The sequence below is a fragment of the Chelmon rostratus genome, chromosome 3, assembly GCF_017976325.1.
Source record: "Chelmon rostratus isolate fCheRos1 chromosome 3, fCheRos1.pri, whole genome shotgun sequence".
In the NCBI taxonomy this organism is placed as follows: Eukaryota; Metazoa; Chordata; class Actinopteri; order Chaetodontiformes; family Chaetodontidae; genus Chelmon; species Chelmon rostratus.
In genome coordinates, this window is record NC_055660.1 from 744,335 (window position 1) to 764,960 (window position 20,626).

A 20,626-nucleotide genomic window follows, 5' to 3' on the forward strand; every position below is an offset into this window, starting at 1 on the left:
AACTTTTGTTGGATTATTTCGGTGCTTTAGAGAAAAGTTCAAAGAAGAAAAGAAAATATTGCCAACGAGAGACTCCAACAAGACAGTTTTTATTAGTATTATTAGTGTTGTCAGCTTCATGCAGTAAAAGTACAGCAGTATTATCAGCTTCATGCAGTAAAAGTACAGCAGTAGTTTCAGCTTCATGCAGTAACAGTACTGTCTGTGCAGTAAAATGTCTCCTGATCTCTGATTCTATGAGACATTATTAAATTGTTGATACTGAAGCATCAATGTTAGAGCAGCATGTTACTGCTGGAGCTGCTGCAGGTGGAGCCGCTGCAGGTGGAGCCGCTGCAGGTGGAGCGGCTGCAGGTGGAGCGGCTGCAGGTGGAGCTGCTGCAGGTGTGATCAGAAACTATAAACACTGTTTGACATTGATGTCATGTGATCATGTAAAAGTAACATTTCCAAACCGTGCAGCAGCGTTTATATTGGCCGACAGAGCACACCTGTCCACCAAAGTGGACCCTGACCAATCAGAGGGCAGCAAAACAGGAAATGCATTAGTTGGTCGTACAGAGTGAATGTTGTTAATAGATTAATGTGAAACTAATCTCCGTTGTTTATGGAGCTGAAGGCTTCACAGCTCATGAGATCATCGTTCATTATTAACTCCGACTGTCTGAGCTTCAGATGTGAATGAAGTAAAACTGCAGAAACCATTTAAACCAGTGTGACACAGTCCAGCATCATGTCTCACTTTCCCAGTTAAATCACTGGAAAACATCAAGACGTCAGCTGAGAAAATGAAGTGGAGTAAAAAGTCTTTAAAAAGACTGGAAGCAAACAGCTCGTAAAGCTGCAGACTGCGTGCTGCTGATGTGAGGAAACAGAAAATCAGTTTCCTGTTTGTAGCGTTAAAGGTTTGAACTTCACTGAACTGAAGGTTTGTGGACAAAAAGCATCCAAACACCATCTGTGTGAAATGTCACATTAACTAAAGCTTGTATGCTTTTACTTTGAAGGTGAAATGTTCGTTTCTTATATTGAAGCTTCAGGTCAAATAAAATCTGAACAAAAATGAATCAGAAACGATCCTGATATGTAATTTATCTGTGAGGTTCAGTCGTCTCTCCTGTTTCTCACACATGAATACAAGCTGCTTGATTTTTAAATGTCTCTGACAGTAAACTGAATATCTGTTTTTAGGAGTAATATTTGACAATTTGACAAGACAAACAAATTTAAATTTAATTCACTGAACTAAATGTAATATTTTAAACAACTAATCAGACTGACTGATGATGGAGCTGTTCAGGTTAAATTTCCCTCAAACTGCTTTTTCACTGAACGGTGAAGCTGTCAGGCAGAAAAACGCGACACGAGTCGAACTAAAGCCAACAAACAGCTGATCACAGAAACAGGAAGAATAACAACATTTCAGGTAAATTAAGTGAAAGTAGTAAAACGGCGCTCAGGAGTTTTATTATGAAATCAGTGACCGGATGTTGTGATGGTGTCGGGTGACGCGGGTTTGACGCGGGTGGATGCGGAGCTGCAGTGCGGACAAACAGGCTGGAGCCGGAGAACCTGACACCCACAGACCGCCTCTGACAGCCGGCCCGGGTCCGCCTCAGCCGGCTTTCTGGATCTGATTTTGTCCCGGGTTTGACTCCCGGATCCGGTCCAGCAGGAGGAGGATCAGTCTGCATCCTCCTCCTCCTCAGCTGCAGCAGCGGAGAACCGGAGGAGGACCCGGACCCGGACAGCAGCGGGCTTTTGATGAGCGCTCCTGGACTCTGAGGGGAAATAATATCCGTTTTTTGTGTCTTTGTGGACCTGGTGCGTCCCAGTCCTGCAGCAAGTCAGCTCTGCACCGGACGGCCGGCCTGAGGACGGACCTGGTCTGGTTTGATATCGGGGACTTATAGAGGAGAAATAAATGGTGGTTTAGTCCTGCGGGAGTCTGAGGCCCAACCCCGGCCCCCTTTTAGAGGAACGGTGGGTTTTCTGGACCAGGACGTTTTGTGCCGAAATAAAATCCCAGATGAAGATTCCCAAAAGGCGGAAAAGGAGCGGACGGTGCGCCAGGTAGGCCTGATCCGGACCAGATCTGGCCCGGACTACAGAGATCAGTGGGTGTGTGTGTGTCCCGCAGTGATGCGTGAACGGAAGTGAAATTATTGATCCGTAACCGAGATGTTTGATCAGAATGAGGGCTCATTTAGACCAGGACCGATCAGGGCTGTGTCCCCGTAATGATCTTTGATTCATAACTCGGGTCAGATTTATTGATCAGCAGGATGCGATTGTGCGCATGCGCACACGGGACCCATGACAGTGCACTGCAGAGAGAAAAGATTCAATATGGGTGATGCAGAGAAGAAGAGAGGGATGGGGGGGCGGGGGTCTAGACCTGGACCAGAGCGGAAGTGTCGCTGAAACATTCATTCATGATGAATTCAGCTCAGCTTCACTGCTTTTACAAAAATCCTCAAACAGAATCAGAATGATAAGAATGATGAAGATGATGATGATGAAGATGGTGATGATGATGATGATGAGCCTCTGATCTCTGCAGCAACATGAACGACTCAACGTTCAGATGAACAAACATTCACAAACCGTCAAACAGCCAAAGAACAAGTCAGTCAGTCAGAAATGAAAAGTTTTTTTTCACTTTTTGTTAATTTGATGTAAAAACATTTTTACGTTTTTTCAGAAATGTTTTTCGTACAAAACTGAAACTGTTCGTGAGAAACTTTAGAGCCGTAAACGATCACATCCAACAAATATTCACAAAACAAAACGAGTCAAATGAAATCAGGAGCTTCTTTAAGTTTGTGTCTGAAGTTTATTTGACACATTTAGTTCGTTTTTTTTAATTATTACGTAATTGATCACCTTCCTGTCTTTATGGATTATTGTACAAATAAAGTTTCTCACTAACAGCTTGAATTATGTACGAAACACAAAGTGCGGGACGCTGCCGGCTGACGATGGATTCTTTATTACATGTTCGCAGAGTTTCTTTGCATTGAATGTGTGACTTGTGGTGTTTTTGAATCTTTGTGACGCGAGTGTTCGGACTCTGCGTCGACATCTGGACTCAGATAACGAACGTGAAACTGATTTTTATTCTTCTTCTTTCCACCTTCACCAAAACACTTTGAGCTCAGTTTGAAGCTCCTCCGTCAGCGTTTGCGCGCAGTTAGCCGACAGGAGGCTAACGTGCTAACGCGGCCGCGGGAGCTCGTTGTCCTGTTCGTTAGCAACCGAGCTAACAAGTGAGCAGGCAAACAGCTGTTAGTTCAGTTCAGACCACACAGGAAGCTCAGAGATGTTGTGACCGGCTGGTGTTAGCATGTTCCCGGCTGGCTGGCGTGTTAGCGGTTAGCGCAGTTCAACGGTTTTAATGTTTTATAAAATCCACACGAAGTATTTCACGAACACGAGTGAAAATCAGAAATATAGACGTAGTTTACGGAGCACAGATGTGTCAAATCTCTTATTTTAGCAAACATTGGCGGACAGATGTCGGCGTCCTCAGAGTCATCGGACTTCGTCCTCTGGCGAGCAGCACGGTTTCGGGGTTTGTTGAGGACGTTCCTTCGTGCCTCGGCGAGCTAACGGCGGACTGACGGTGTTTTGGTGAAAGTGGCCTCACGTCAAACAGTTCTGTTCAGGTCTGAAGCTGCCGTTCTTTCACCTGGTGTACGAAGGCTCCGCCCCCTGTGATGTCACAAGCCTGCAGCGGTCGGTCCTCTTCCCTCCTGGTTAACTGTGCCCTCTGTTTTGGCTTGTAGGCTAACACAGGAACAGGAAGGGTTTTGTCCCGCTCAGGATTTGTTGTAAGCCGTCAGGTTTTCCGGGAGCTCAGAACTATGGTGAGCTCTGACTGACTTCATCAGATCAAAACTGGAATGATGCAAACCCGGCTTCTGGCAGACCCCCCCCCCCCCCCCCCCCCTCCCCCCAGTAACAGATGAGTAGATGTGTAGGTGCTGCAGAGAAGAAGAGCAGACTGAGCTGTGAAGGTAGAGAAAGTGTCTGTCGGGATGTTTCGGTCTGATCTGCTGCTGAGACGCTGCCGGACCACAGAGTTCCTCTCGAGACCCTGCAGTGAAACACTGAACTATAATATGATGCTGTTGTATTACTCCTGCCTCCATCACAAACCAACAAACCAACAAAATATTTCATTTAACCTGTGAAAGACTTCAGCTCCACATGTTTGTTTGAAGGGCCACATTTGGCGTCATGAGACTGGGGATCAGCAGGTGATCACATCCTGTTCGTGTCTTTGGGATCAGGGTTGTTTTTATGATTCTTCTGTGTACGAACACAAACATTTACTGATGAATAAATCTTAGATGTTTCTGTACTACAGCATCTCGTACGTAGCTGCTCCTCTGACACCTCGCTGCACTGTGACGTGTGGTCAACGCGTCACACTATCCTGCTCCATACGACACATCGTACTTATACTACAGTATTACTATGGTACGGACGCTGTGATTGGCCGGTAGCTCTCTCCTGTGCTGGCTGTTGTGTAAGACTGTTGCAGTGCGTTCAGGGGAACTCTGCGGTCCCGCCCTCCGCAGTGATTGGCGGCTCAGCAGCGTGTTGGGGCCTGCGGCAGGTTTCGCTTCATCTCCAGTGTTACAGTGACTCCCAGCTGCCGGTCGCTGGTCAGCTGGTGACGATGACGACGATGATGGCGCTGCCGCGTGACACAGCTGTATCACTGCAGGTGCAGGGAAGCCTCCTCCCCTCCTTCCCAGTCCGTCCAGTCCTCTGTCGGAGCTGGTCTGACTGGAAACACAGCGGACACTCTCCATTTTATCTGCAGTCCGCCTGAGCTCTGCATGCACCGATGACGGCCCGTGGCATTGCATGCACTGCAGCATGCTTTGGGGACTGACATGCATCACTTTGAACTTAAGATTTCCCCCACGAATCCACTGAAAACTGATAACCGTTCATGACAGAGATCAGAGCCAGAGCTCAGCTCAGGCCGCCGGAGGAGAGCGCTGACGTGACGGACGCTGACGGATGACTGTAGGTTAGACAGCAGCTGTGACAGTGATGCTCAGTGCAGGCCTGCAGAGGAACAGGACCTCCACATCCTCCACCACTGATCCACATCAGGTGTTCAGGAGCAGCGTTCACGGTTGATTAGTCCAGATTAATCAGATCCTCCAGGATTTGATCTTCATATTTTGAGCAGGACCGTTCAAGTTTTAGAGAAAACTAAAATTTAGACTTAAATTTGACCAGATTCCACCTTCCCCACATGAAATGCTCAGGTTTACTACAACCACCGAAGGCATCAGACGTTAACCTCAGCAAAGCAAAGTCTTTCCAAAAATGTAAAGGCTGCACGGACTTTTATTTCCCCTGAAGTCGTCTGGTCAGGCACAGCTCATTCCCAGGCTGTTTGGTCCCCAACAAGCTCCTCAGGCGCAGATCTCAGACAGCCTTCGACCCGGACTGGTCCGGCTCAGCGCAGGAAACCCGGATCAGCCCACCCGTTTCATTTATGGAGCTTGTTGGGATCGCCACTCGACATGGGAATGTACACTACCTGCCAGACTTGTTTTCCCAAGTTCAGCTTCTTATATAACTTCTGTGATGAAACAATCCCTTTTACTGAACAACTTATTGATCACTGCATTCCAAAATAAAATTGGCGCCCCCATGAGGAGGATGAAGACACAGCAGCAGTGATCATTTTTCTTTCTTTTCTTTAGAAAGAAGTTTTTTTTGTTTTTCTGTTCGACCTTCCTCAGAAGTGACAGACCTGTAGAACAGAGTGTTGATTGAACAGCAGCTCTCAGTATTTCACACAGTTTGATTCTCAGAGTTAAAGATACTTTCCAGTCTACCAAAGAAAAGTATTGAGGTTCAACACCCAGCCGTTATCAGCATCAGTGGTTCCTCCAGCAGATGTTAGCTTAGCAAGAAGACTGGGAACAGGGAAACAGCTAGCAGGCACCTGCCAGCACCTCTAAAGCTCACTGTCCCGCAGCATCGTGTTGTCATGGTGATGGACTGCTTCTTGACGGGGGGCGCTGACCTCCTGGAGTCTCTCCTCATTGACTGGGAACAGGAAATACTCCTGCACAGAACCCCTGTAAAGTGATGACGTGTCATTTCTATACTTTTGGTTACCTTTGGACAGAGCCAGGCTAGCTGTTCCCCCCTGTTTCCAGTCTTTATGCTAAGCTAAGCTAAGCTAACCCGCTGCTGCAGCTTCATGAGAGTGCTGTGGTCTGACTCTCAGAGAGGCAGAGAAGAAGCAGCGTTCCCAACATGTGGACCTCTCCCTTTAACCTGCAGAAAGGGTTTGTGAGCGGGTTGAATCGGCGCTCGCTGCATCGTGTCTGGTCGCGTTCCTGCACCACGCTGACGGTTGTTAGTTCGGACGGTCGACCGAGATCCGGCCTGTTCTGATCTCTGATGGTCCGGTCGGGTCGACGGCCGTCGGGCGGGATGAGAGCGGAGTGTCGGCTGCTTCCTGTGCACCATGATATTTGCTCCAGTTACTGCAAATACCATCACACCCAAACCCCACCCCCACCCCCACCGGCCTGTAGCCTGATCCAGCTGAAGAATGGCTTCTAATGGCAGCCAGCCATCTCTAGTGCCTGTTGTTGCGTTGGACTGCTGTGACTGTCCCAGCACAGGGCTGTGGGTAGACTGGGAGCCTCCCAGTACAGAGGTGGTGCTTTGAATGTACTGAGCGTTGTGCCTTCCCCCCCTCCTCACAGATAAATGGCTCTTTTAAGCTGGGAGCTGCTCGTGTTCTGTCTGGCTGGCAGATGCAGTGCCTAGTCCCCGGCCTCCAGGACAACGCCAACATGAACGGGACGTCCGAGCAGGCCGACATCCTGCCGCCAAACTGCATGGTCAAAGACCGATGGAAAGTGGTGAGTCAGGAACCTCCCCCTCCCCCACCTCCCCCACCTCCTCCACCTCCCCCAGCTCAGTTTACACATTCTGCTGTGCAGCTTAAAAGCTTTCAACTTTAATTCATTTTTAAATTATTATGATTGTTTTTAAAGACAGTTTTTGTGTTATTTCATCGATATTAATGATTCTACTTATTATTATTATTACTTATTATTCTATTCTAAGTTCAAATCAAACAAACAACAAAAGTTCAACAGATAATCTGGAAAAAACCCAAAAAACTTCTTCTTCTACTAGAACAAAACATTCTTCACAAAGCTAAAGATGAATAAAGGTTGTTCAGACTTCTGACAGAAACACACAGAACACGTGTCACAAAAGCCAAAACGATTCAAAATAAAACTGTCAGCGATTTTATTTGATGTTCTGATTTTATTTTCATGTAAGAAATATCAAGACGAAGCTGAGAGTCAGCTGATCACCGCAGCTTCAGTTCTCAGACCAGGACCAGAGTCCTGCTGAACTGATGATGGCTTCTCACAACTCCACCTGATGGTGCATTCAAGGACACCAACATGGTTCGAGCTGTTCAGAGTTTTTAAGGAAAACTTTAGATTAGAAAGGAGGAGTTCAGCAGTTCAGCCCCGCCTCCACCTGAACTAAACACACCTTTGAGTGAGACGTGAAGGTGGTGGAGCAGACTGTGATGGAGGCTCTCTCTAAACGAACTGAAACTGGCTGAAGGAAAAAGACAACAAACAGTCATTTCCAGCACGTGTGACGGCTCGTTAAAGGGCTGATCCGTGTAAAACATGTTTATGACACAGACAGAAACTCTGCTGTGACGACAAGTTACATAATGCAGCTCCTGCCTGAGCCAATCAGATCGCAGCGCCGAGCCTGCAGGCTGTTTGCACTTCACTGATCAATTTAACGTCTCCGCTGAACCACGAGGTTCAACACACACACACACACACACACACATGCACGCACACACATTCACGCACACACACACTCATGCACACAGACACAGACACACACACACACACACACACATGCACGCACACACACACACACGCACACACACACACACACACACACGGACGCACACACATGCACGCACACACACACACACACACATGCACACAGACACACACACACACACACACATGCACGCACACACATGCACGCACACACGCACACGCACACACGCACACACACACACACATGCACACACACACAGTTCAGAGTTCTGCTCAAAGACACTTTGACAGGATTCAGCTGACAAACGTAAATTAATAAAAAACAAAAGAAAGAAAAGAAGAAAAAAGAAAAAAGTAAGGACAAAAAATGAAAAAGGGAAGAGGGACTGAAAGAAGAGATGAAGGAAGAAAGGAAGTAAAAAAGGAGGGAAGGAAGGATAAAAGTTTAAAACTGAAGCAACACTTTGTTCTCGGTCTGTTTTTCTTCTTACTCTGGTTTCAGTTATGCGACAAAGAAAAGAACAAAGGTGACGAGTGTAGAAAGATGGAAAGAATGATTGAGCAGAATAAAAGAGGAAAAAGAGGAAAATGAGGACAAAAAGCTGAAAAAACAAGAATGAAAAGATAAAAACAAAGGGAAGAAAAAAAAGACAGCAGAGAAGTGAAGAGAGAGACGAGGAGAAACAGAGAATAAAGACGGGATGAAAAATTAAAAAGGTTTAAATGTTTAATTGGTCGACTGACGGCAGCTTTCAGGGACTGAAGCCTCCTTCAGTTCTGGACCTTCTGTTAAACTGACCCCAGTCCTGCTGAAGCTGCACTTTAATGCTGTGACACTGAGAAGAACTGATCCAGAGTCTGTCCCTCCCTCCTCTCTGTCCCAGCTGAAGAAGATCGGTGGGGGTGGGTTCGGGGAGATCTACGAGGCCTTGGACCTGCTGACGCGGGAGAATGTGGCGCTGAAGGTGGAGTCGGCCCAGCAGCCCAAACAGGTGCTGAAGATGGAGGTGGCGGTGCTGAAGAAGCTGCAAGGTGAGACACATCCACACCACCTGGTTCAGCCCAGGTTCAGGTTCAGGTTCAGGTTCAGGTTCAGGTTCAGGTTCAGCCCAGGTTCAGGTTCAGGTTCAGGTTCTGGTTCAGCCCAGGTTCAGCCCAGGTTCAGGTTCAGGTTCAGGTTCAGCCCAGGTTCAGGTTCAGGTTCAGGTTCAGGTTCAGGTTCTGGTTCAGGTTCAGGTTCAGCCCAGGTTCAGCCCAGGTTCAGGTTCAGGTTCAGGTTCAGGTTCAGGTGAAGTTTTTGACTGATCTGGTGTTTACATTCACGATGGACTGGCTAATCGTTGGGTCTGTAAACATCAGGGGTGATCAATGAATCGATTGATCATCGCAGCTCTAAAGCAGCAGGCTGTCAGGAAGAAGGTGCGGGGTCAGTGAACCAGTCCCAGGTGGGGGGGGGGGTCTTACAGAGATGAAGGAGGCGACGTTGCAGATTATTCCCGGAGGCCGGCAGAGGCAGCTTTTCCTGCGTCAGCTCGGCTTCAAGGCTTCTGGAGTGTTAATCGATCAGCGATCAGATATTATAAGTTATGACAGGAAGTGTCGCTGCTTCAGTCCAGGATGACACAACTGGAAAAGTGACTCTCATCAGACCAGCAGATGTTTCTCTCAGTATTAAACCAGTCAGAGTGTAAATTTCTACATTCCTGTTGTGGATCCGTCGATCCTGCTGATCATTTCTAGTTAACGAAGCAGAAGAAGAGCTGGTTCTGGTTTCGTGTTGCGTGTGATGTGAGTGTAGAGCCGAGGAACCAAGAGCAGCCGTCCCTGTGGGCTCCAGAAACCCGTCTGTAGAGCTGAGCCTGGTCCACGAGTCCACCTCCAACGCTGCCGTCCTGAAATTCAAGATATCACCAGGGACACCGCGTGGCGCGTCCAGCTAGCTCACAGCTAACGCTAACCACAAGCACAGAGACACCAACGGCATGAGACATCAGTAACCTTCCATGAGTACACACAGGGCACAGTAACAGTACACAGAGTACACAGTACACAGAGTACACACAGGGCACAGTAACAGTACACAGAGTACACAGTACACAGAGTACACAGTACACAGAGTACACACAGGGCACAGTAACAGTACACAGAGTACACAGTACACAGAGTACACAGTACACAGAGTACACACAGGGCACAGTAACAGTACACAGAGTACACAGTACACAGAGTACACAGTACACAGAGTACACAGAGTACACAGTACACAGAGTACTCACAGGGCACAGTACACAGAGTACACAGTACACAGAGTACACAGTACACAGAGTACACACAGGGCACAGTACACAGAGTACACAGTACACAGTACACAGAGTCCTCACAGGGCACAGTAACAGTACACAGAGTACACAGTACACAGAGTACACAGAGTACACACAGGGCACAGTACACAGAGTACACAGTACAACAGGAAACAGAGTACACACAGGGCACAGTAACAGTACACAGAGTACACAGTACACAGAGTACACAGTACACAGAGTACACAGAGTACACAGTACACAGAGTACTCACAGGGCACAGTACACAGAGTACATAGTACACAGAGTACACACAGGGCACAGTACACAGAGTACACAGTACACAGTACACAGAGTCCTCACAGGGCACAGTAACAGTACACAGAGTACACAGTACACACAGTACACAGAGTACACACAGGGCACAGTACACAGAGTACACAGTACACAGAGTACACAGTACACAGAGTACTCACAGGGCACAGTACACAGAGTACACAGTACACAGAGTACACAGAGTACTCACAGAGCACAGAGTACACAGTACACAGAGTACACAGAGTACACAATCCAGTAGCTCACATTATGACTCGACCGCTGAACAAACACAGTCCAGGTTCAACCTGGTCCCCAGCATGCCTGAGTCATGTGACTTCATTTAGGACATGCTATGCTAATATGCTAACGGTGTTTCTTCATGTAATAAAATCAGCAGGAGGTTGTTGCTGAAGGTGGAATCTAATGTGATTGATGAGTAACTGACAATGATCAGCTGACGGGATGGATCGGAAGGTTTCAGATTTTTTCTTCTTTCTTCTTCTGCTCTTCTCTTTTTTTCCAGGTAAAAACCACGTCTGTAAGTTTATTGGCTGCGGGAGAAACGACAAATTCAACTACGTGGTCATGCAGCTTCAGGTGAGTCACAGTGAGAGTCGCCGACTGACTGAAGGCTGCACAGCACAGGAAGGGAGGCTTTTATTGTGAAGGACGAGTGCTCGTTAGCGTTCCATAAAGCTCAGAATGAACATTAACGTTAATCTTTCCGTGAACCTGCAGGCTGATGTGTGTAGCTCACCTTTTCTGTGGCGTCCAGCTCAGAGCGGAGGCGTTCATGAGTCCACGACTCTGTGCTTCATGATTAGTTCAAATAAAGATGGCGAGTGTTTCCGGGGGTGACGACACCGGCTCCGGTCGGTCCGGTCCAGCTTTTAATGGAGCTGAAGAGAAATGAGCTTCGTGTTGTTGCAGACTTTGACTCAGCTGACAACAGTTTTGGTGATTTCACGTTAGCGATGTTGATCCGGTTGTTGGCGTCTGGATGACGATCTTTTCATCGTGTGATCTGTAACAGGATCACACGACTCAGCGTGTTGTGAGGTTTAAAGTGAGGCGCCACCGCAGTGACGGCGGCTCGTTGACTTGTGTGTCGCTGCAGGGTCGTAACCTGGCCGACCTGCGGAGGAGCCAGCCCAGAGGGACCTTCACCATGAGCACCACCCTGCGGCTCGGGAAGCAGATCCTGGAGTCCATCGAAGCCATCCACTCAGTGGGCTTCCTGCACCGCGACATCAAGCCGGTACGCTGAGGACACGCCCTCTTTCCTTTAGCGACCGTCTGACCTTGATTACAAAATGGGTTTTTAATATATGACATAAAACAGATGATTCATGCTAACTGCTAACAGTCAGAATCACCTCGTAAAGCTCTGTGGGTTTTGTCCTGCGTCTCCTCCGCTGAAGCCTCACTGTGAAGCATCTGTTTGTGTCCAGTAAGACCAGCAGCTGAAACCTGGTTCAGACTGGTTCAGACTGGTTCAGACTCTGACTGCTCAGGAACCAACGTCGTCTGTTTCTGTGTCGTTTTGTTCCTGCAGTCAAACTTCGCGATGGGCCGACTTCCCTCCACCTACAGGAAGTGCTACATGCTGGACTTCGGTCTGGCACGGCAGTACACCAACACCACCGGAGAGGTCCGGCCGGTAAGAAACTTTATTGACAAGATCCACGCTGACAGCAGCGCCGCCGTTGTATGGGGGGCCAGTCCTAACACAAAAATCAATCATGAACATTCAGAAATCTTTTCACAATCGTGGCTTTGGATCCCGTAATTCTGACTTCAGCACGAGTCTCTAAATCTGAAACAGAACATGTCTTTGTACGTTGTAGATGTTCGATGTTATTTAGTAATTTTGGCGTCCTCTGCTAGCTGCTGCTGCTCCCGACTCAAACGTTTAGAACGCCGTTTAAACACGTTTGTATTTGTTCCATGCTAACTGTGTCACTGATGAGTGCTTTGGAAATAAACAGACAAGCAATACAGAAATAGCAAAGTGCTGCTTCATTATAGAAGAAAAAGTCACAAAGTGAAGAGAAATCATTTTATATTCCTGGTTTAAAGGGACCTGCAGCGCCCCCTAAAACCAGATACGACAAAAACCTTCAGTTAATAAAAAGGTTCAGCTTCCTGTTCACGCAGGCTGTCCAGGTATCTGTGTGCCTTTGTTCTTTATCCATCAATTATTATGTGAATTAGTCTGAAATCAGATTCCTCGCGATGCTGACGGTCGCACTGAATCGCAGAATGTTTCCTCTTCATTTTAATGATGTTTCAACACCACCAGCAGAAACACGATGCTGATTAAAAAAAACACTGAATATTTGTTGCCTCTGGTTGTAAAATGTAGTCGCAGACTGGAGCCTTGATTTATATTCTGCAATAAAAAACTTGATAATTAAAATGAACGAAATCAGATAAACAGTAGAAACAAAACATAAATGAATGATTTATATTCTAAATTCTTTAATTTTATTTTTAAATTATTTCTTAGTGTTGTCTAAAGGATCGACAGAATTAAGAGAAATTAAATAAAACATGTTTGGTTTTGAAGAAGCCTGTGAGAAAAAGGGTTTGACTGAGTCGGACTTGTTTAAACTTTAATTTCCTCCTTGAAATAAAGTTCAATTTTTTGTGCTAAGACATGAACATTTTTATTTTTATTATTTCTATTTGTTTTATTTTAGTACAGTTTTTTCACAGTTTTTTTCTCATCTGTGTTTTTTTTTTGGCAGGAATGTTCTTCCGTACACTCGGTTACTGTTACCTTTATTTTCTTTGCTGTTTGTTGAGCTTCAGTTTTCTTTCTCTCTGCTTAAAAAAATAAGTGAATAATAAAAGCATGCCGGCAGACAGACGGGGCGTGTTTGCTGCATTGCAGCACATTAGTTCAATAGATCACTCACTGTAGACTGTGAGAGGCCTGATGTCAGTGATCAATAAGCACTGATTACATACTATCGATTCGACTGAATGATATTAGAACTGAAGTTTAGAAGATCATGATGATCCTTGAGGGGATTTTTTAGGTTTGAAGCTTTTATTGTGAAAAAATTCCTGCAGGTGTTTTGATTGGTCGTCAGTAATCAGCTGGTCTTTGTAGTCTCACTGCTGTTAGTGTCTCGCTCTCTTTCACTTCTCTCATTCGTTTATAATGTCTCTCTATCAGACTGAACTCAGCTATTTTTAGACCAGTGAGTGCGTGAACTGCCTCCATTTACTGTCAAGTCCTCCTTCTCTTCCTCCTCCTCCTCTCCTCTTCTTCCTCCTCCTCCCCCTCTTCTCTCCTCTTCTTCCTCCTCTCCTCCTTCTCTCCTCTTCTCCCTCCTCCTCCCCCTCTCCTTTCTTCTTCTTCTTCCTCCTTCCTCCTCCTCCCCCTCTCCTCTCCTCTTCCTCCTCATCCTCCCCCTCTCCTCTCCTCCTCTTCCTCCTCCTGCAGTGTTGCAGCAGTGAGATGAATATTTGATGCTCCTGCATGCGTCAGTGGGCGAGAGACCCCAGGCTCTCTCTCTCTCTCTCTCTCCCCCTCCACCACTCTTCATCCTGCTGCCTCTCCTCTTCCTCTCCTCCCTCTCTTTCATCCCTCCATCATCTCTGTCAGCAGTTCTCTCTCTCACACACAGTGACATCATCAGATCAAACAGGAAGTCCACCCAGCTGACATCGGCCTATAGGAGAGTCTGCATCAGGTCACGTGACCAGCTTTATTCGCAGTAGAAGTATCTACAGTATTCAGAGTATCAGCAGTATTTGCAGTTTTCAGATACACAGGACGTGATGTTTCCGGCTCTTTGCTCTCGTGTCTTGGAGGTGATGGAGGCCTGAATGTCTGATGAAGGCCGAGCAGACCCCTGTCGTTGTCAGGTGGACGTCTCCAGGCTCAGCGGTCCGTTCTGGTGTCCCAAAACCACCTCTGCATGATGGTCTCCTCTGTGAGACCAGCTGGGGTCATTCCTCTTCTTCTACTCCGCTCTGCCACCTCTGAGGTTTCCTGGACGACCTGGTGAAGGTTCTACGCTGACCCCCAGACCCCTTATCAGTCTTAGAGTAGATGTTAGAGTAGAGCCATGATGTCCATGATGCACTGTGAGTTGAACCACAGCACCACATCAAGCCGGTTTCTACCAGTCCTGGGCTGCCTCAAACTGTCCAAACCTGGTCCTGGTGGAAACTTCTGATGTCTTTGCCCCCCCCTTTCTCAAACAAAGCCAATTATCAAAACTGGGCGGGTCATTCTGGGCAGCGAGGCATCGTCGGTGGTTCTCTTGCTTTCCAGACTCCCGAGCACTCAAATGTGTCCGTGGGAGAGGCTCACTGTACACCCAGTGAGGTGGTGTTGAGCACAGGGGGCGTCATGGATCTTTGCCTGTCGTTGGTTGATATTTTTGGGGTAGGAAGGCCCTCATTGGCCTCTCCCACGTCCCTCCAGCTGATCGTCATCCTCTGGCCCTGTTTAGCTTGCGGCTCAGCCTTGACACTCGTCCTGTTGGTGCAGTTGGTGTTTATTCATGGCATCATTCTTTTCTTATGTTCATCAAAGCTCACGTGCAATCTGAACCAACCACAGGTTAGTCCGTCTGACTGTCTGACTTCCTGTCAAAGCCCATTGGTTCCTGCTGAAGATGTAAAGCAGCCATGATGGATATTTCTTTAACAACAGTGTGTTGGTGTCTGTGGTGGTGATGAACCTCCAGACAGTCGTCATCTGAACCTGCAGCTCCTCTCAGCTTCAGGAGCTTTATCGTGACTTTCAGCTCTTCGTTTCTCTGCTCTGCTTCACGCTCATCACATCGTTTCCAGAGAAGAAGAAGCTGTAAAAAGCCTCTGATCGCGACCTGCTGAGCAGCAACCAGCAGACAGACGCAGTCAGAGAGCAGCTGCTGAACGTAGAGCAGCATTTAGCAGCTAACGAGCTGGAGGAGACCAAAACAGAGCTAAAAGAGAGAAAATACTGGACTGACACAAACACATCAATCGTCATGTTGTTCTGGAGCTGCTGATGCGAAATAATTAACTGTTTGTTCAACACACCAACTTTAAAGGTGATGATACTTTCAGCTGAAAACAATCGTTAAAACACCATAAATACTTTTTTTTAATCAAACTTTACTTATACTGGAGAAAATAAATTAATATGATTGACACGTTAGCGTTTTTAATGCCGTTTTGTTTACGTCCACGTTTGCTGGCTAGTCTTCTCTTCGACACTGGCTGACCGCATTTCTTGGCCCTTAGCGCCACCAGCTTTCAATCAGAGGAACAGCATCAAACCAGCAGTAAGAATGTGTGTCCTCGTGTTAGCAGTTAGCATCTGCTGCTAGCCTGAACATGAGATCTGACGATGATCAGAAATACGTGAAATATCATTAATCTCATTTTTTACACAGCGTGCAGCTCGTGGTCTCAGTTATAGCGTCAGCTGGATGGACGGATGTCACGTTTTTGTCCACATTTATTTTTCCTTTTCCTCTTTGAAAATGATATTTGACCTCAGATTTGTGACTTTCAGGATAAATCTCTGACTGACCCTCTTCTAGAACAGTTTTATTATCTTCATCTCATGTCTCATGTCTCACTGAACTGTGTAATTCCATACGAATGCAGATGAACTGCTGCACTTTTACATCAGTTGCCTGAGTGACAGTTTGCATGATGTTCAGTCTGTATTGATCACCAATCATCAGTTCTTTTATCAATGATTTCTGTTCTGTGAAGTTTCAGTTGACTGTTTTATTTCATCGTTTTACGTTTCAGTGTTGTTTTTGTTTTTCTTACAGTTCCTTTGGACTTATGATTTTGACGTGCATGCCTCCCGTTTCTCCATCATCTCCATGGTTACCCAGGGATGTGAGTGGTTTCTATAGCGACAGAGGGGTCACAGCCGCATCACCAGCCGACCACTGAGGCGTAGTTAGTCACCGTCAGAGTCGAACACACTGGTGTGTCACTATAACTTTATTAACACATTTCACAGCTGTCATGAGTCGTCACTTTCACTTTTCTGTAGTGACAAGAAGCAAACACGGTTTTCTGTCCACATGTCCTGTCTAGGAAAGACTTTAGTCACCTGTAAATCTGTTGCTAGGAAACATCCCATGGCTATGGAAACAAGAAGTCAACGCAGCATCACAAGCTAGCAAAACTTCCAACCAAGAGTCAAACAGAATATTAAAGTTAGCTCTGAGTTGGTAGTTTTCAAACAGTTAATTAGGAGGGAAGTATCGGCTCATGCTAACGTAGCTGATTGGATTTGGTCATTAAGTTGAAAGTTATTTCAAGTTAAACAGTTTAATTTCAGATGAAGAGAAGCTCAATATTCATCTGTGCATCAAACACGGCGACACGGACGCTAAAGGTCCGGAGGTCAAACAAAAGAAGTGCAACCATAATTTGACACTGATTTCAGGCTCAGCCCTCAGAAAGCACTAAAAGTAAACGATGAAATGATGAAGAAATGGTCTCGACATGTTCGTTAGAGCTCAAGGATTTAAGCGAGAGTAAAGAAAAAGAATCCGTCCGACTGATGATGGTTCAGCGAGTTTTAATGACTCACTTCCTCACACTGAACTCTGACCTGAAAACTTACCTGGACTCGTCCATACATCCGCCGTCTGTCTCCCAGTTGTCATGGTAACCTGAACATGTCATCATATCCTGCTCACCACACAAATATGAATAATATCACCATGGAAACCACAGACCTCTGTGTTTTCTGGTGATGGAGGCTGTGTGGATGCAGTGTGACCCTCTGCTGATGTTTCTGTAATTATTTGCTGATTTTGGTCATAATTTGCTGTGTTTCCATCAGAAACATGACTCAGCATCTGTCTGCAGCTCAGCGCCACCTTCTGTTTCCATTCACTGCAATAAAACCTGTGCGTTTGTGATTGGACCGAATGCAAGCGTTTGGTCTCTAGAGGCCGTGAACGCACTCATGGCTGCCTTCTCTCACCATCACACAATTATTACATCGTAATAACTGACGACGAGTGCTGTGAAACCTGAGCAGCACAGTGACGCTTTGGGCCGGTTGGGTTTCCACTCTGTTTCAGTGTGGCACGTAAAATGTCAAGTTAAACGTTCTCTGGTGTCGTAGCGGCGGGGGCGGGAGGTGGATCGTGTTGTTCATCATGCTGTTTTTTAGATGCTGTTTGGGTCACGTGCTGCACAGAAACATCAGCTCAAGTGGAGAGTGGAAACCCCGCCCGGCTGGCATTGTGCTGGTCAGCTATTGGAGCGCACCTGTTTTTCTAAGATCATCAGATTCAAATTCTGCTTGAAAACATTTGTAACAGCAGGATCACGTTTTAACGCTCACGTCCTCCACCGCTGCCTCCAGTTCTGTTTGTTTGATGTGAATTTTCATGTTTCATGACTTTTGTATTTGTTGGAGCCGCGGTCTGAACTGTAGAAGCATCAGAAGCTTGTTGATGTGACTGCTGACTAACTTGCTTCCTCTTGTGTTCAGCCGAGGACTGTGGCAGGTTTCAGAGGGACGGTCCGATACGCTTCGGTCAACGCTCATAAAAACAAGGTCAGTGCTGTTCGGTATCCTCGCTGCTCTCAGTCCTCCGTGTGTTGACGGTGTGCAGCACCGGCATGAGTGATCGAGCTTCAGCTAATGCTAACAGCGTGTCTTTGTTGTGGTCCTCCAGGAAATGGGTCGCCACGACGACCTGTGGTCGTTGTTTTACATGCTGGTGGAGTTCGCTGTCGGACAGTTGCCGTGGCGAAAGATCAAAGATAAGGTCAGACTGTTTCACCTGAACAACAAACACAACATGTCACTATGACAACAACAGAATTGCAAGAAGAATTCATGCTGATGATACAGTGCAGTGTTAGCCTGTGATGCTAGCCTGTGATGCTAGCCTGTGATGTCAGACTAATACTGTTTTTTTACACTAATCAATAACAGAACAGCTTCACGGAGCTTTTTAGCCTTTTTTAGCTCCTAGTTTTGGTTTCGTGACAGACGTTTTGCTGTCACATTTAATTATTTTTCAACATGATCCTGTTGGATGATAGAAGAACTGAACGCCTCTTAAATCAGCGAGTCAGAAAGTTGATTGTTGTTTTGGCTGATGAGCATCACCTGTGAAGAAAAAAGCTGATGTTCTGTGTTTTTTCCAGGAACAAGTTGGTCAGATTAAAGAGCGTTACGACCATCGGATGCTGCTCAAACACATGCCTTCAGAGTTTAATATCTTCCTGGACCACGTCCTGGCCCTGGACTACTACACCAAACCAGACTACCAGGTACACACTGCGCAGTAAACAGAGCGGTCCAGCTTCGGGACCGTAGTCCAGATTCATGAGTCCGTCTTTCGTTCTGTCCAGCTGCTCATGTCGGTGTTTGAGAACAGCATGAAGGAGCGAATCATCACCGAGAACGAGCCGTTTGATTGGGAGAAGGGAGGAAGTGATGTCACACTGTCAACCAGTGCCTCCACCCAACCACAGCACAACACCCGACCCACCGCCGCCATGGTGGGGTAAGAACCACACCATCAGCTGTATGAGAGCCGCTTTGTACCCCGACCAGGAGACGGAGAGAGCTTTGGTGTTGGATCATTAAAGTCCTGCTGGTGTTATTTTCATATTATCCTTCAATCCATCATCACTGAAAAGACCTGACGAGTCGAGAAACAAGTCAGACTCCTCTTAACTGTTACTGTTAGAAATGATGCACAAAACTACCAAAACCAGACCAAAAACTACCAAAATCAGACCAAAACCAGACCAAAAACTACCAAAACCAGACCAAACGTTTTGCGACACACAGAGATCACATGTAAATCTAACTCTTAAAGGAACGTACTAACGAGTTCGTAATCCCTCTTGTTCTCTGTCTGCAGAGCCATCGTGACGCCGGTTCCTGGAGATCTTCAGCGGGAGAACACCGACGACGTTCTGCAGGACGAACACCTCAGTGATCAGGAGAACGCCCCTCCGGCCCCGCCGAGCCGACCCCCCGGGGACACGGGGGTTCCACATACCGGGGAGCCGGGAGAGACCTGGGAGGACACAGACTTCAACCGCAACAGACTCAGGATCAGCCTGAACAAGGTTCGAACCGCTGGAGGAATCTTTGATCTCTCAGTTTTTGGAAAGCTTTGAAATGAGTTTCATCATTCAGCGGTGGAAAGTAACTAAGTACATTTACTCGAGTACCGTACTTATGTACACAGTTGAGGTATTTGAACTTTAGTAGAGTCATTTTGTTTTGTTTGACACATGAGGCTCAGTCCATCAGTGGACGTGAGCCTCCAAACGTTTCCTCTGACCTCAGATCAGTCGGTAAAAGCTTCTTATGTTGTTTTCCAGTCGTTTATTTTTCTCTCACCATCTGATTTTATTTTTGACTCCTGTGTTTTCCAGTGTTTTATTGGAGGTTAACGGATGTTTCCTCCATGTTTCCTCTTGTCTCTGTCCTCCTTTGAGATGATTGCAGACAGATATAAAACTCTGAAGTCTCGCAGTTTGTCTTCTGCGATTGTGCTGCCTCTAAAATTTGCTCGATCTAAAATGAACAATTTATCTTATGTTGTGTTTTATGTTGCCACGGCTGCTGTGTTGGACCATTAAACATCACTTCCTGTCCCTCCTCAGGGGGCTCAGGAGGAGGAGGCGGGTCGGGGGGTGTGTCCAGTGTCGCCGGTTCGAGGCGGGGTCCCGGAGTCGCCCACGGGTCAGGGCCGGTCCTTACGGTACCGCCGGGTCAACAGTCCCGAATCTGACCGCCTGTCTGCTGCTGAGGGCCGGGCCGACGCCTACGGACAGAGGTGACCGGAAACATCGGAAAAGCTTTTTGTTTTCTTTTTCAGTGAGATTCACATTTTCATTCAGAAAACAAAAGTTCAAACGTGAAATTATTTTTGTTTTGTTCATGATTTGATGCCATGAAAATCAGACAGCTGGTATTAAAGAGTTTGTTTTTGTGTTTAAACAGTGTTCAGGGTCAGTTAATGAAGCTCGTCTAACCACGCGGATTTAAACAAACAGTTGTTAAACTTGATGTTCTAAACAGGCCGATTCTTTGGACTCTGGTGTTGCAGCTTCTTCAAGAACCGCTCATCCAAACTACTTCACACCGACACAGTGCAGTCCAGA

At 46.7% G+C, this 20,626-nt stretch overlaps 1 protein-coding gene across 1 annotated transcript in view; it reads left to right on the forward strand.

The window, feature by feature from the left end:
* The first annotated feature begins 6,806 nt into the window (after positions 1 to 6,806).
* The window catches only part of ttbk1a (tau tubulin kinase 1a), a 32,651-nt gene continuing 18,831 nt past the window's right edge, over positions 6,807 to 20,626 (forward strand). Inside the window, exons 1-11 of the mRNA XM_041933964.1 lie at positions 6,807 to 6,914; positions 8,765 to 8,912; positions 11,022 to 11,095; positions 11,616 to 11,756; positions 12,054 to 12,158; positions 17,982 to 18,047; positions 18,169 to 18,261; positions 18,647 to 18,772; positions 18,854 to 19,008; positions 19,372 to 19,582; positions 20,126 to 20,298. Coding sequence (XP_041789898.1) covers positions 6,807 to 6,914; positions 8,765 to 8,912; positions 11,022 to 11,095; positions 11,616 to 11,756; positions 12,054 to 12,158; positions 17,982 to 18,047; positions 18,169 to 18,261; positions 18,647 to 18,772; positions 18,854 to 19,008; positions 19,372 to 19,582; positions 20,126 to 20,298 — 1,400 coding nt within the window. The remainder of the gene's footprint in view (positions 6,915 to 8,764; positions 8,913 to 11,021; positions 11,096 to 11,615; positions 11,757 to 12,053; positions 12,159 to 17,981; positions 18,048 to 18,168; positions 18,262 to 18,646; positions 18,773 to 18,853; positions 19,009 to 19,371; positions 19,583 to 20,125; positions 20,299 to 20,626) is intronic.